This window comes from Diabrotica virgifera, chromosome 4, assembly GCF_917563875.1.
Source record: "Diabrotica virgifera virgifera chromosome 4, PGI_DIABVI_V3a".
Lineage (NCBI taxonomy): Eukaryota > Metazoa > Arthropoda > Insecta > Coleoptera > Chrysomelidae > Diabrotica > Diabrotica virgifera.
In genome coordinates, this window is record NC_065446.1 from 53,639,010 (window position 1) to 53,655,816 (window position 16,807).

At 34.1% G+C, this 16,807-nt stretch overlaps 1 protein-coding gene across 1 annotated transcript; it reads left to right on the forward strand.

The window, feature by feature from the left end:
* The first annotated feature begins 4,842 nt into the window (after positions 1-4,842).
* Positions 4,843-6,264, forward strand: LOC126883519 (THAP domain-containing protein 2-like). The gene is made up of 2 exons (XM_050649132.1): positions 4,843-5,013; positions 5,912-6,264. Exon 2 carries the CDS (start codon positions 5,912-5,914, stop codon positions 6,230-6,232), a length of 321 nt encoding a protein of 106 aa, XP_050505089.1. The 5' UTR covers positions 4,843-5,013; the 3' UTR covers positions 6,233-6,264.
* The last annotated feature ends 10,543 nt before the right edge of the window (positions 6,265-16,807 follow it).

Below are 16,807 nucleotides of genomic sequence, written 5' to 3' on the forward strand. Positions count from 1 at the left end.
CATTTCAACATCACGAAGACCATCCATAAATTTTTGAACAGCCAATATTTCCATCATGTCTTCGGGAGCTGTTGGATATGCATATCGTACCAACCTGGCAATATCTAGCTCATATTCTTGAAGAGCTTCATCTTTCTTTTGTCGTCGGTTTTTAAGCCGCGCCTGATAGACATACTCCAAATGTTCGTGCCCATAACGCATATTTAGTCTCTTCATGAGTTGTTCAAAATCATTCGTCTCCTCTACAGCTATGGTCTGGAGTACATCCAAAGCTTCTCCTCGAAGAGCAATAACCAGATTTACAGCTTTGTCTTTTTCAGACTTTAGAAACTTTAGAAACATCGGAGGAAACTTGGGAGATTTCACTAGAAACTTTGTTCTCTAACAATGTAATGTCTGTCGAAACTTGGGAGATTTCACTAGAAACTTTGCTCTCTAACGATGTAATGTCTGTCGAAACTTTGTTGTCTAGCGATGTAATGTCTGTCGAAACCTTCGAAATCGACGAGATCACAGCAGCATGCTTGTCTTCAAACAAATAGGTTTCTGGATCTTTACCCTCTTCCTAAAGAGCGTTCTTTAGACGTTCGACCAGATCAGCCTTTTTTCCAGTAGAACTCAGATCCCTTTCTTCCAATTCAAGTCTCAGGTCTGCAATTTTTAGCTTACACAAGGTAGACATGATCACACACTTTATTTATTACGATTTATATTTTATTTATTTTTAAAGGTTCCACACTCTATTTAAACCGAAAATTTACGTTGAATTTATTTATTTCAAGTATCCCACTTTTGACACCACTGTGATGTAATTGTCTTTTTACGCGGTTGACTCTACTATTTTAATTTTAATTTAAATAAAGGAAGACTTACTTATATTATTTTATTTACATCGCTTATTTATTTAATAATTGCAAATAACACCAACTAACACATCTAATTTATTTACAAACTCAAATTTATGATTTAATTAACTAAACATAATAATTCTGATAACTATAATACATTTCAACACATACGATTCGAATACATTAAATTACGCGACGCGCTTCGATGAATGAATGACTGGCCTGTGCTCGAATTCCTGTTCTTATATACTTTGACAGCGGTCGTCTCGAATTCCATGGTCGAGGCTCGTATTCTCTAGATCCTTCTCTCAGAAATAGGCCAGGTTGTGAGGCGTCACAATACATTTCCAGTCCCGACAAGGTTCTAGGAGGAATCACCTCTTAAGGAGGGGACAATAGGGTCCCTGTAGCCACTGTGTCGCCGCTGGACCGGTTTGAGCGCCCAATCGCCGGTGGAACGTTCTGGAGAATGTTATACAACATCGATGGGTTTCGAAAACAGGATAGGACTCTATATAAAAAACAGATCGTGAAATACGGGTTACAATTGAAATTTTAATTGCCGAAACGAATAGTTTAGTTTTTGTTGTACGCGCTCGGTTTAAAATATAAAATAAATTGTAACTTGAGATTAGAAATAAATTAGATGTAAGTTTTAGTTATTTGTTTTCAGTATTAATTGTTTGCAAATATTGAATGAATTAAAGTTTTTGTAATTCAAAGAATATAAAGTAAGTGTATTTATTTAAACAAAAGTGTCTAAAAATATATCAGTAATTTCGCAATAAATAATATTACAGATCTATCAAAAGGCAACGGCCAGCGTAAGACTATCTGAACAACAAACAAATAAATTCTGTATACAGCGAGGAGTACGGCAAGGGTACACCATCTCACCAAAGCTATTCACATCCCTTTTGGAACACACTTTTAAGAAGGCAGATCTGAACGAATATGGTATCAACATAATAGTGTAGGAAACAAAGGTTGAACCTTGCAAAATGGACACAAGTCCGGTTTTATTTTTTTTCTGGTATATCAAGAGGTGCTTATTATAAGACTAACTTTTTCTGAAAAAATTTCGCCCCGGAACCTCCCTTTTCACCCCTTTAAAGGGGGTAATTTGTGGTTTTTGCGGAACGTAGCCCTTCCTGTAACTTTTTTTGTTTTTTGCTTTTTGATCCCTATGGGCATATGCTTCATCAATAGTGCTTTTCAAAAATATATCTGGTTATTGCAACATCTCTGCGAAAACCACCCCTATCCTTGAAAATATACTGCAGAAACTACCCCTATCCCTTGGCGAGCATGCTTTTACGATTTTCTCATTACCTATGTATTCTTTTTAAACAAAACTTATACAAGGTTAAAGACCACTATTTACTCTAAAAATTATGTCGTATTCATTTTTTCGTATAAGCAACCGTTACGGCACAGTGGCGCCGTAAACCTCATATATGCTTTGGCGGGCTCCAGTTTTTGTTTTTTTTTTCGTCATCTGTTCGTTTTATTGATAAAGTACTTATGCAAAATAAAACAACACAGTGTAACCTACAAATTATGACTTATGCACATTTTACATTCTTTGCTTCTCAAAGCCACAGTGGTGGCCCAAAATAAATTTTTGCATATTTTCGCCACCTACATGCATTTTATTGCATTAATGCTACCTTAACAGCACAATATTTACCCTTAGGTGGTCGCTACGCAGTGGCGGATCCAGGGAGGGGTGATGAGGGTGATCACCTCCCCCCCTCTCAAACCAAGTGATATTATATTCAAAGATTATAAAAATATTCATTTATTTTTATAGAAATTTAACCAATTGGCACCACCCTCTTAACGATGCTGGATCCACCACTGTCGCTAAAGCATAAAAAGTCATTCTTATAAAAATAATATTAATATAATATAAGTATTTCCATAAAAATAAATGAATATTTTTATAATCTGCAAATATAATATCACTTGGTTTGAAAGGGGCAGGGGTGATCGCCCCCATCACCCCTCCCTGGATCCACCACTGCTTAGCGACCACTTAGGGGTAAATATTGTGCTATTAAGGTAGCATTAACGCAATAAAATGCGTGTAGGTGGCGAAAATATGAAAAAATTTATTTTGGGCCACCACTGTAGCCTTGGGGAGCAAAGAATGTAAAATGTGCATAGGTCATGATTTGTAGGTTGCACTGTGTTGTTTTATTTTACATAAGTACTTTATCAATAAAACAAACAGATGACGAAAAAATAAACTAAAACTGGAGCCCGTCAAACCATATATGAGGTTTACCGCGCCACTGTGCCGTAACGGTTGCTTAAACGAAAAAAATGAATAGGACCTAATTTTTAGAGTAAATAGTGGTCTTTAACTTTGTATAAGTTTTGTTTAAAAAAAATGAATAGGTAATGAGAAAATCGTAAAAACATGCTGGATAAGGTATAGGGGTAGTTTCTGCAGTATATTTTCAAGGATAGGGGTGGTTTGCGCAGGGATGTTGCAATAACCATATATATTTTTGAAAAGCACTATTGATGAAGCATATGCCCATATGGATCAAAAAGCAAAAAACAAAAAAAAAAAATTTCAACCCCCCATTTTATTTATTGTTTTTGGCTACAGGGGTTGCACTAGGAAATCGCTTTTAATGTCCATGCATGGGTAATAATAACTTGCATAAAATGATATATGAAGCATATTAATGAAGGGCATTGTGTGTGAAGGATTCCAAGAAAATCACTTTATTTATTAATTCTTCTTTTTTTTGGGTGGTTCCGGGGAAAAAGTGGGGGTGCATTATACAAATTTGTAAATAACACCAGTACATGGGTAATCGCTGAAAGTCTTTTTACTCTAGCATAAACGGTTCAGATGGTATAAAAAGGGGTTTTTTAAAATGTAACACCCTGTAATTAAAAAAAGGGCAATTACCCTTAAGTGAAACCTATACCAAAAAATCAATCATCTATTTGTGAATAATCTCCGCAGCATTTCTTTTTAATTTCCGTTACAGTTGGGGAAAAATATATTTTTTTAAAAACATCTTTTTTAAAAACTTGTCAACTTTGGGGCGCCACCCTTGCTAAACGGTGGATGATAGAGAGATACTGTTGGAAATAAATCGTAGAAAATATAGTTCTCTTCATATTTATATAAAAGAAATTTTTTGTAAAAGGTACAGGAAGGGCTACGTTCTGCAAAAACCATAAATTACCCCCTTTAAAGGGGTGAAAAGGGGGGTTCCGGGGCGAAATTTTTTCAGAAAAAGTTAGTCTTATAATAAGCACCCCTTGATATGCCAGAAAAAAAATAAAACCGGACTTGTGTTCATTTTGCAAGGTTCAACCTCTGTTTCCTACACTGTTATAAATGGAAAGAAGCTCAGTCATTTATTGAGATTCACAGATGAATCGTCCTTATAGCCGATCGTATGGATGATGCAATAATAATGTTGAACGAATTATATTATTACGCTTCCTTAGAAGTCGGACTAAAGACTAACATCAAAAAGACGCAAATAGTGACTAATCTGGTGCTAAATCGTAATATTGTTGTTGATGGAATGAATATTGAGCAGACTGCATCTTATAAGTACTTGGGACATGAAATTCGGTTGGGACGAAATAACCAGACGTGCGAACTCCCACGTCGCATAGGATTAGTCTGGGCAGCGTTTGGTAGACTGAACTATGTATTTAAATCGGACTTAAACATATTCCTGAAAAGGAAAATCTTTGACCAGTGTGTGTTGCCTGTACTCACTTAATCATGGAGCGGAAACAATAATACATACTCACAAAAAAGGTAGTGAACAAGATTCGCGTATCGCCAGATGTTGGGTGTCTCTCGTCTCTCTGAGAGACCGAATTCAAAAAGAAGAAATACGTCGTAGAACATAAACAACAGATTCTGTGGAAAAATCGTGTCGCTTAAGTGGTATTGGGCAGGACAAGTCGTCAGATTGTCAGAAAACCGATGGACAAAACCATAGCCACCTTTACTTTACAAGCCATGAAGTTGAAACTTGGCAACATCTAAGCGTAGACCGGTTAATTCTGACAGTTCTCATTTATTTTTAAATGTTTTTAAATAATATTCACTGTATTTACAGAAAAACTCAAACATTTTACAATATTTCGTGCTCCAAATTATAAAGAATATTAAAAGGTATGTATTAAGATGATTTTAGTTCAATATAATATATTTTTATATAATATATTTTATAGTATAATATATTTTTATATAAATTTACGTGCATATAGAAATGCGTCCACTTAAAATTTTTGTCATTTTTGATGTCTCATATTTACTAAACCTGTTGGCCGATTCAAGTGATTTTTTTAATATGTTATAGCCTGATTCTTTAACAATACCGCTGTAATAATATTGTTGCTAAGCAGTTAATTTTTTATTGTATAACGGGCATTTATAAAATAGTGAAATTAAAACTCAACTATAGCCTCAGGTTTTCTTAACATTCTGTTTTTTATTCATTCGCTTATGTTGGATAATAAAAAAAAGTTAGCTACTTTAACAACTAGATAATATGTCTTTTATCAATACAGGGTGTTTCTAAATAAGTGCGACAAACTTTAAAGGGAAAGTAACAAAATTCAAAATTTTTACCCCTGTCAAAATTTTCAATGTATTTTAAATGTAATCTTTTTGTTCGAATCTTGAAAAATCTAATAAGTATTTTTGAAAAATTTAAACGCAGAATGAAAGATTACTTTATCACCGAGGGCCGAAAGTCCCTTAGAATGAATATTCCATAGAGTGATGCGAACTTTGAAAAAAAAAGACAGTTTAATTCGTACACCCGGTATATATACAATGAAAATTTACTTATTTAGCAACAATATTATTACAGGGGTATTGTTAAAGAATCAGGCTATAACATATTAAAAAATCAATTTAAATCGGCCAACAGGTTCGGGAAATACGAGACATCAAAAATGACCAAATTTTTGAGTGGGCTGATTTCTATGCACGCAAGTTTATTTAAATTTCTTTAAGTTTGGTATTTTACATACGGCATACCTACTTATAATTTTTGTTTTTGTAGATGCCAAGCCGTTGCTGTGTGCCAGAGTGCAAAAGCAATTACGATAGCAGTCTTAAAAAGAATGAACAACCAGAAAGCACTTTTTTATTTCCAAAGGATCCAAAGCTGCGAGAACTTTGGTTACAGTGTATCCACAGGAAAAATTTTGTTATTGGAACATCAGCGGTAGTATGTGCCAAACATTTTTATTCTGATGACATCGAGAGAGTTAGAGAATGGGTAGATAAGGAAGGCAACAAACATGTAGAGAAATTAACGAATCCTAAGTTAAAACCTTCTGCAGTTCCTCGCATTTTTCCAATTCAGGATGTTTCTAAATAAGTGCGAAAAACTTTAAAGGGAAAGGAAAAAATGCAAAATTTTGACGCCTGTCAAAATTTTCAGTGTATTTTAAATGCAATCATTTTTTCGAATTCTGAGAAAACTAATAAGTATTTTTGAAAAATTTAAACGCTGAATGAAAGATTACTTTATTACCGAGGGCCGAAAGTCCCTTAGAATGAATGAAAGGTTGTTTTTGAATGACATATTTGAAACTAAAAATCACACTAAATTTTCTTAATTTTTCGCCCCTGTAACTTATTAAAATAAACATAGAAGTTTTCAGGGACTTTCGGCCCTCGGTCCTAACGTAATCTTTCATTCTGCGTTTAAATTTTTGAAAAATACTCATTAGTTTTCTTAGGATTCGAAAAAAATTAATCCCGTGTATATTCTTGTTATTGTTTTTTTTTGTATAATAAACGTTACTTACAAGGAAGTACTTTTAATTTTATTTTGTACAAACTTCTAATTAATAATATTTTCTTGTTCGACTCAAAAAATACTATAAATTTTACCAGAATTTCTACTTTAAAATTGTGTTTTCAAAAGCGGTAGTCCGAAAGTCGGACTACGCACGTCATCAATTGCGATGTTGCTTTTTTCTCTTCATGGCTTGTAAAGTAAAGGTGGCTATGACAAAACGTATTGTCGAGTGGAGGCCACGAGAAGAAACACTACGGAGCAGCGGACTCCCACCAACCAGCTGGAAAGACGATCTGAAGCATGTTATCTATCGGTAACTGGATGAAAGCCTCACAAAATAAAGACAAATGGAAAGAGCTTAGGGAGACGTATGTCAAGCAGTGAACGCGTACAAGTTGATAATGAATAATACAGTATTCACTATTCAGTGCTTAATATTATAAGAAAATTATAATACGTACCCTATTAATAATCTCATTTGCAGTTAAGGCACACACCAGGCTTACTACCAAAGAAATTATTCCAATGCATCTCTTTGTAACTCTATTTAAACGATCGATATTTCTAAAATAAAAAAGATAATAATATTATTTAGACAAAACGAAACTTAAAATAAAGAGCTATATAACAGAATATTTATAGTGTACTTAAGTGTTTTCTTCTTCTCCTTCAGATGCAAATCCACTAATGGATGTTAGCGATCACATTTTTCATTAACTCTCTATTTCTAGCAGTGGCGTTCTGGAACTTTTCAAGCTGCCCAGTGATTTTATAGAAAGCGGCCTCTCATCCTCATTTTACCTTCCATTATCAGAATTTTTACTCGTTATTTATAAAACATAAACAAAAATACAAAAATATAAATTATTTTTAAATCAAACATAAAACTTTGAATTCAATGATTTTTGCTATGTTTCTTTATTTCAGAATAAGCAACCTTAATAATAATAAAAAAAAATAAAATTTTGAGAATTATTAGGTATGTATTCAGTTAAATTTTAGAATAGAATAGAATAGAATAGAAATATGCTTTATTGCCATGAAAATTTTTACAATTTTATCGACAAAGCTTATAAATAGTCAAAAAAAAAAAACAAAACAGTAACAATCCAATTTACTAAAATTACATAAATCGTCAATATATTTAAATAATAATAATAATAATGAAGTTAAAACAGAAATAATCAATTGCAAAAATTTAAATAAATTGCAAATGCATAGTGTACCTAATAATTAATAAAAAAGTTTAAAAAGTTAAAAAGTTAAGCTGCTGCGTATGACACCCAAATATAGATAAAAAAATACTACTTGTGCAAAGGGTACTGTAATTTCTTAGTTATTGACTAAAAAATCTTCTACTGAATAATATGGTCTTTCAGACAGGTAGGCTTTTGTCAGTTTACGGAATTTGTGGAAAGATGGTGCCGATTTTAGTTGTAGGGGGAGATGGTTGTACATTTTTTTGCGGAATATAATATCGATTTCTTTACTAACTCCGAGGACGGGGTCGGCAAATAGACGTCAAACGTAGAATTTCTCGTGAAGTAGTCATGATTAGATTAGACTCAATTCCATTCAAAGTAGAAAACAACATTGCATAAACCTGAAATATTAGCATCTGACTACTGATAAAGTTGTTCAAATGTCATGATTTGTCGATACCCATAAAAGTCAGATTACTACGATGTTATATCTTTCCTATACTGTTGTACGGAGTTGAGTCGTGGACTCTCACAGACGCCACCTGCAAGAAAATTGAGGCTTTTGAGATGTGGCTTTATCGTCGAATCCTGAAGATATCTTATACCGACCACATTACTAATGAGGGTGTTTTGCTGAGAATGCAAAAAGAAAAAGAGCTGTTCATCAAAATAAAAACAGCCAAAATAGAATACCTCGGTCACATCATGAGGAACAGTGAAAGATATGGACTGCTGCAACTGGTTTTACAGGGAAAAGTAGAGGGAAAGCGAGGACCAGGAAGGCGAAGGATTTCGTGGCTGAAAAATCTACGTACGTGGTTCAACACAACCACCACAAATCTTTTCAGAGCAGCAGTGTGCAAAGTACAGATTGCCATGATGGTCGCCAACATCCGAAACGGATAGGCACTACAAGAAGAAGAAGAAGAAGACTACTGATAGACCGAAATATTAAAAATATTAACAGTAAGATTCAAATACAAGATTTTTCTTTTTGTTTCCAGGTATTGTCAGTTAAGGTCACTAAATTCAGGAAACAAGAATATAAAAAATCATCATTTAGAAAACTAAGCACATAATTTAAATGTTGTAATAAAAAGACACAACAAGAAATACTTACCTAATAATATGAACATGGCACGCAATCCATTTATTTAATCTTCTTCGTTGATCTTCTTTACTATCTGTGTCGACAATATTGTTAAACATATTATTTAAATGATCAACATGAAGGGCTAACAGTTGAGAAATTTCCCAAGGCAAAAGAATTGCCGAACCAACTAAAATTATTTTAAGTTTTTTTAATTATTATTTTTATATTTATTTAGCTCACATTATTCAGAGTAATATTAGAAGATGAATTTATTAGGTTGTTAACAACAATTCTGATATTTAGTCCATTTACCCGCGGTTTTTGCTTCAAATAAAGAACCTCTTGAATTGACATGAAATATGGACATTCGTTTCGTGCAATTGGTTTATTTATTACTTGTTGCACTAGGATCCTCGATTTTGTTTTAATGATTTTCTACAATCTTCAATAGATAACTTGACTGTACAGGTTTTCATAATATTTTATCTTTTGGTTTTTTCGTAGTTAGGCCAAAAATATGTGTGTTCCCAAATGGAACCGCTAAGCGGTTTGCTGGATATTATGTCGTTTTCACTATTCTTTTTTACTGTTCTTTTTTTTTAGAAGAATTTCTGTGAAAGAAGTAAACCTCGATATAGATTTCGATTAAAACGAAAATAATAACGATGTTTCTGCAGTTCACGTTGAATCTCCAGATAGGATCATTTTGACAGACGAAGATTCGACAGAAGAAGATGACGCGGGTTTTATTGATATTCTAAATCGTAATATTCTGTCTTCAGGCGCGGAAATTGTATTTTCGAATGATACTAGAATCAAGGCACTGCTGAAGACACGATCGTAGAAGAAACCCCGTACTAGCAGAGCAATTCCATCTGCGCCAACTTCAACTGATGGAGGTGTAATTTTGTTAACGCGGCAGCAAAATGCAGATTATTGCGAAGGAAGGGATTTGGTTCCTACAGTGTACGATTTTCCAGAGTCTGATTACTCAAAGGAATCTATGTAAGCTATGGAGAGAGACCCACCTAAACCAGGCTTCAGGGAATTATATAAAGCAACCTCCACTGAGAAAAGAGGACATAGAACCAATTCTATCCATACACTGAGAGACAATCAAGGCCATATGATAATCGACGATAAAGAACTAACAGAAGAATGGAAAGGGTATTTCAGGGACCTTCTAAACATCATACAGGAAGAACAGCACAAAGAAGAGATCTACATAACAGCAGACATGCCCGTCGAAAATCCCTCTTTTGAAGAAACCCGAAAGGCCTTAAATAAGCTGAAAAATCGCAAAGCGCCGGGTACGGACGAGATACCAGCAGAATTTCTGAAATATGGTGGAGAAACACTACATCGCCAAATCCACCAATTAATAACACATATATGGTTAGAAGAAAGGATACCAGCAAGGTGGAAGGAAAACATCATAGTGCCCATCCACAAAAAAGGGGACAAAACAAAATGCGCGAATTACAGAGGAATTTCACTCTTAAACACGGTATATAAAATCCTCTCAAACATCATTCTTAGTAGACTAACCCCTTGAGCTGAAAATGTCCTAGGTGAATATCAAGCCGGTTTTAGGGCAAACAGATCCACAATAGATCAACTATTCACGTTGAGACAGCTTCCAGAAAAGGGATGGGAGTATAACAGACCCATACACAATCTCTTCATAGACTTTCGACAGGCATATGACAGCGTAGAAAGAAGCCAAGTATGGAATGCCATGGCGGAGTCCTCACTACCAAAGAAACTCATTCGGATGACTAAAGTCTGTATGGAGGGTGGAATATCAAAAGTACGTGTAAATAATAAACTGTCTGACAGCTTCGAAATCAACAGTGGACTTAAGCAGGGTGATGCGTTATCTCCACTATTTTTTAACCTTGTATTAGAGAAAGCCATGAGGTCGTACGAAATAAAAACAGAACTGCTATCAGTTCAAGGGCCCAAGTTATTACTAGCATACGCAGATGACGTTGGTCTCGTTGGAGACTCCATCCTATCCACAAAAGCCATTTTCAACAAGGTGGAAGGAGCAAAAAGCGAAGTAGGGCTGAGGATTAATGAAGAGAAGACGAAATATATGTGTATAAATAGAACGACACGAAGAGACAGGATAGGACAAAATGTGACGGTCAACACCTTCAATTTCGAAAGAGTACAACGTTTTAAGTATATGGGGACCGTAATCACAGCTGACAACGATGTTACTGAAGAAATAAAAGACAGAATCCAATCAGCAAATCGCTGTCTATTCGCACTGGATAAGCTTATAAAATCAAAAAATCTTACAAGAAGTTCCAAGATCAAAATCTATAAATCCATCGTCAGACCTGTACTAACATATGGTTGCGAAACGTGGACCAGGACCAAATCAAACGAAGAAAAGCTCAGTCGTTTTGAACGAAAAATACTTAGAAAAATTTTCGGACCTCACCACGATATTAACACAAACCAGTATAGGATCAGAACCAACTTCGAATTAAAAGAACTCTACAATGACATTGATATTGTCCAAGAAATTAAATCACAGCTACTAAGATGGGCAGGCCACGTGCACAGACTTCATAACGAGAGACTTATAAGCCTGGTATGGGAGGAGATTCCTACAGGCAAAAGACCACTCGGACGTCCCAGAATGCGATGGAGAGATAACATCCAAGCAGATCTCCGAAAAATGAACATCCCATTTGACCCTTGGTTGATGGAAGACCGAACAAATTGGAAGAAAGTTGTACAGTCAGCCAGGACCCACCCAGGGTTGTAGCGCTACGTGATGATGATGATGATGATGAAACTTTGAAGGCATCACGGGTATTACGGATAATAACTCTTTCGGTCATATATCCCTCGGCCCAGGGGCCCTCGGGATACACACCATTGACCTAAAGCGTTATTAACATTATAATACTCTTGATATTTTAATAACTACTATAATTGCGTCGGACTTACGTGGTGTTGCAAGGTATGATACAAATATTAATTGCAAAAAGGATATTATTAATTGGGTCGATACTGTAATCTCAAATGGTAGCAACAGAGGAAACATTGTCCAGCAATTAATGTGTAAGCCTTTCCTTTCTGCTTCCTTGTCACACGCTGTACCTTCATATAAAGTTGCTATTTCGTATGCAATAACCATGAACAAAAAGTAAATCATTAACATAAGCATTATTCGATTCCAGAATTTTATTGTCTCGTCTGTTTTGGGAGGTTTTCCAAACTTTTTGTAGTCTGTAAGCGATTGTATAATTTTCGACCAATCCTTTGAGTACACTGCATACGATATAGCTATGTATGCTATTCCTGCTGATGTAAGTAAAAGCGATAGGTCTTCGCTAATACCAATATCAAGGTTTTCTGGAAAATTGATAAATATTTTTATGGTATTTTAATGTTTGTACATATTTGATGTCATACTAAATATTACATTTTTACCTAAAAAATTGTCGTTTCGATGTCCACTCCGAAAATTGTTTTCAAAAAAAGATTAAGTATTTTCTATGGGAAATAAGCCACAATTTTACTAAAAAATGAATTTCTTAACGTTTCGAAGCCCAAATCGGGTTTCGTTGTCAAAATTCAAAATACTATTAAAATAAACAAAAATGTTGTTGCTAAGTAAAAAAATTCTTCTAATAATTTATTGAATCTGACTCATTTATATTGGCAATTCAGACGTATATTATACATTTTAAAGTAGAAGACTTTAAAATGATATCGCTAATATTTATGAGTTGCGTTCCTGGGACGACTTTACTAAAAGATAGTTCATTCGATTACATGAAATCAATCCCAACTCAAGAATATCCAAGAAAGAGGAAGTCAGTTGAAAGAAAATACCACGATTAGTAAGTCAATAACATATCGAATTAGTACAAATTTTATATTTTAGTAATACTTATTGTATATCTATGTATGTATTATTAATATTATTTATAATTCAAACATATTAAAGTCAGAATTTGGTATTAGTTTTTTTGTAGGTAAATTAAATGTAAGACCAAATACTTACGATGTCGGTATCACGAGGTATTTTCCTGGTTTTCCCTCGTGATTTACTATGGAATCTCTGACGCGAGAATTTTACTGTCATCGTTGCATTTGGTTGTCTTTTTAAAGACAGATCACATGCTATGATTTTTTTGCGACGGATATTCTTGAGTTGGGATTGATTTCATGTAATCGAATGAACTATCTTTTAGTAAAGTCGTCCCAGGAACGCAACTCATAAATATTGGCGATATCATTTTAAAGTCTTCTACTTTAAAATGTATAATATACGTCTGAATTACCAATATAAATGAGTCAGATTAAATAAATTATTAGAAGAATTTTTTTACTTAGCAACAACATTTTTGTTCATCTTAATAGTATTTTGTATTTTGACAACGAAACCCGATTTGGGCTTCGAAACGTTAACAAATTCATTTTTTAGTAAAATTGTGGCTTATTTCCGATAGAAAATACTTAACTATAAAAATGCCACAAGGAAATAGCTTCAGAACAACATTAAAAAAAGATTATCGAGAAAATAAATTAGTTGAAAAAGTAGGTATAACCGCCAGTTGTTGTTGAAGTTATATCATAAAAATATACTTTTATAAAAAAGGAACATTTTATAATACCACGTTTTTATTATTTACTAGCTCTCAATAGATAAAAACAAACTTTTGTATATAATAAACTTAAAATAAATAAAAGGAATTCGTAATTAATAAACCAAAAATGCTCGATGTGAATGAGTTTTTATTATTATTTTTAATGAATTACACAACATGATGTTTGAAGTAATAAAGTTTAGTTAGAAGTAACAAAATAAAGCAAAATAAATTGTGCAGCAGTTACAATCTTAAATTTGTTTGTCTTATAATGAATATAACAGCTTTATTTTATCTACATTGAAAACAATCCTGTATTTATGATTGGGTTCGGGATAGTTCCAACTCTATAGGTGTTGGTTAAATAAAATTAAATTAAATTAAAATTAAATAAAAAAGTAAATGAAGTAAATTAAAATTAAATGAAATTAAAAAAAAATAAAAATAAATAAAACAATAAAATTAAATAAAATTTTGAAATTAGATAAAAATAAATAAAATTAAATACAAATAAATAAAGTCATATTAATTAAAATACAATTAAATGAAGCTAAAAAAAATTAAATAAAAATATTAAATAAATAAAAAATAATAATAAAGTTAATAAAACGAAATAAAATAAAATAGACGAAAATAAATAAAATACTTAAATTAAATAAAATTAAATAAAAATAAACAATTAATTAAAATTAAACAAAAGTTTATAATTTGCTGCTTGTTCATTTCGTGTGTTCAGAATTTTTCTCCTGCTTACGGTTTGTCAGAAAAGTTCCGTTTAAAGATATTTTTTGAAAATTTCGCAGAATTAAAAAAATCATATTTTGCCCAATTTGAGTCCCAAAGTTAAACTGTTCCCTTCTATGAAATTTGTCGCTCGTTCTTCTTCTGTCCTCAGAATATTTCTACGGCTTGAGATATTGTATTTCGAACACCGACAACGCTAGAGAAAAAATTTTAGTACGGTTCTGTTCGGAATTCAGCAAGGAGTCCACCTACTTAATTTCGTATTTTTCGCTATTGTGAGAGTCATTATTGTGAGAGTTACGGCGTCATGGGCAACCCCCTTATGACGTACGGGCAGTCGCGGCTGGTCAGAGGAGGCAAGGGAGGCTTAGCCTCCCCTTTAAATTTTTTACACGTGCTACACTGTTTTGTTTACTTTGCTATTTTCCTTCGCGTTAGAGATATCGGAAAAATATATTTGAACAAATTATTCCAAATAATATTCTAGCCCCACATACCAAATTTCCCAGACCCAGGCATTGATTCAATACCATGTGAAATACTACAGTTACTAGGTGACAAAGGATTACAAATCATCCATTCTATCTGTGTCGCTGTTTGAAATTCAGGAAAATGGCCATCTGATTGGTGTACCTCAATTTATATCCCACTACACAAAAAAGGAACTACTACCAGATGTGAAAACTACCGCACACTGTCACTAATAACACATGCTAGTAAAATCTTGTTGCATATCATCAAAAACAGATTAAAAACCTATCTACGTTACCAAATACCTCAGGAACAAGCGGGGTTTGTAAAGGGTAAAGGTACAAGGGAACAAATCCTGAACCCGAGACAACTCATTGAAAAGTCTAGAGAATTTCAAGTACCTATGATTATATGCTTCGTTGACTACCAAAAGGCATTTGATTGTGTAAGCTGGATAAATCTGTGGTCAATTTTAATAGAAATGGGCGCACCATTGCACCTGGTGACACTAAAAATCTGTACCAGTCTACGAGACAGTACGACTAGATCAGAATTTCTCAAACCAATTCAAGACCGAGAGAGGTGTTAGACAAGGATGCGTGTTGTCACTTGACTTATTTAACATTTATGGTGAACATGTCATGAGGATGGTTTTAGAAGGATGGGCCGGTGGAGTAACAGTAGCAGTGGTAGGAAAATCTCCAATTTAAGATTTGCTGATGACACTACACTTATAGCAGCAAATGAGCAAGAAATGTTTGATCTTCTGCGAAGACTTGAGTACGAAAGCAATAAAGTTGGTCTGAAAATCAATAAAGCTAAGACAAAAATAATGGTGGTCGACAGATTTGACACTATTCAACTGACTAACATATTACAGGAATACCAGATAGTAAACACCTTTGTCTATCTCGGGTCTAGTATAACTAACGATGGTAACTGTGAAACAGAAGTTCGGAGACGTATTGGTATGGCAAAAAATGCGATGAGTCGCCTAACTAAAGTTTGGAAAGACAGATCTATCTCTCAAAATATCAAGATGAGACTGGTGAATGCCCTTGTATTCTCAATATTTCTATACGGAGCAGAGACTTGGACCCTTCGCGCATGCGAGCGCCAAAAAATTGATGCCTTTGAGATGTGGTGCTGGAGAAGAATGCTGCGCATACCTTGGACAGCTCATAGGACAAAAGTTTCCATTCTAAACCAACTCAATATTAAAAAAAGGCTGTCCACATTATGTCTGCAACGAATTCTGCAATTCTTTGGTCACTTGGTTCGCAGAGGTGACGACAGTTTGGAGAGATTAATTGTTTCTGGAAACGTTCCGGGGAGAAGATCAAGAGGACGATCACCAACTAGATGGTCTGACCAAATAAAGCATTCAGCTGGAAACTCATTCTGCGAAGCTTTTAGAGCAGCTGAAGATAGAGACTAATGGAGAAACATTTTTAGGAATATTGGAAGAAATCACGATCCTCAGTAATGGGGAAACGACAGGAGAGAGATACCAAATTTCATCACAAAATTCGCACTTTTAGTTTTTTCATTATTTGTAGTCAGCATCCTAAAATCGCAGAGGAGGCTGCTGGCCGAAAAATCTCACTTGCTAATGCTCCGCGCAGCCCACCAGCGTTTAAGCATGGTAGTTTAAGGAGACCCGGTCTCCTTAGAGCTGCATTATCGCTTAACGCACACGCTGCCCGGAGATTGGACAAGGGCGGCTAATCGGCCAGCAGCCTCCTCTGCGATTTTAGGATCCTGACTACAAATAATGAAAAAACTAAAAGTGCGAATTTTGTGATGAAATTTGGTATGTGGGATTAGAATAATATTTGGAACAACTTGTTGTTCAACAAATAACTTTTTCCGATATCTGTAATGCAAAGCAAAATATCGGTAATTTACCGTGTTTTTGGACTCGCAGTAGGCCGGTTTTAGAATTAAAAAAAATCAGTTGAGTATCTTAAAAAATGTGAACCTTCAACCTGAATGGACTGCAAAACTTCAAATCTGTATTTAT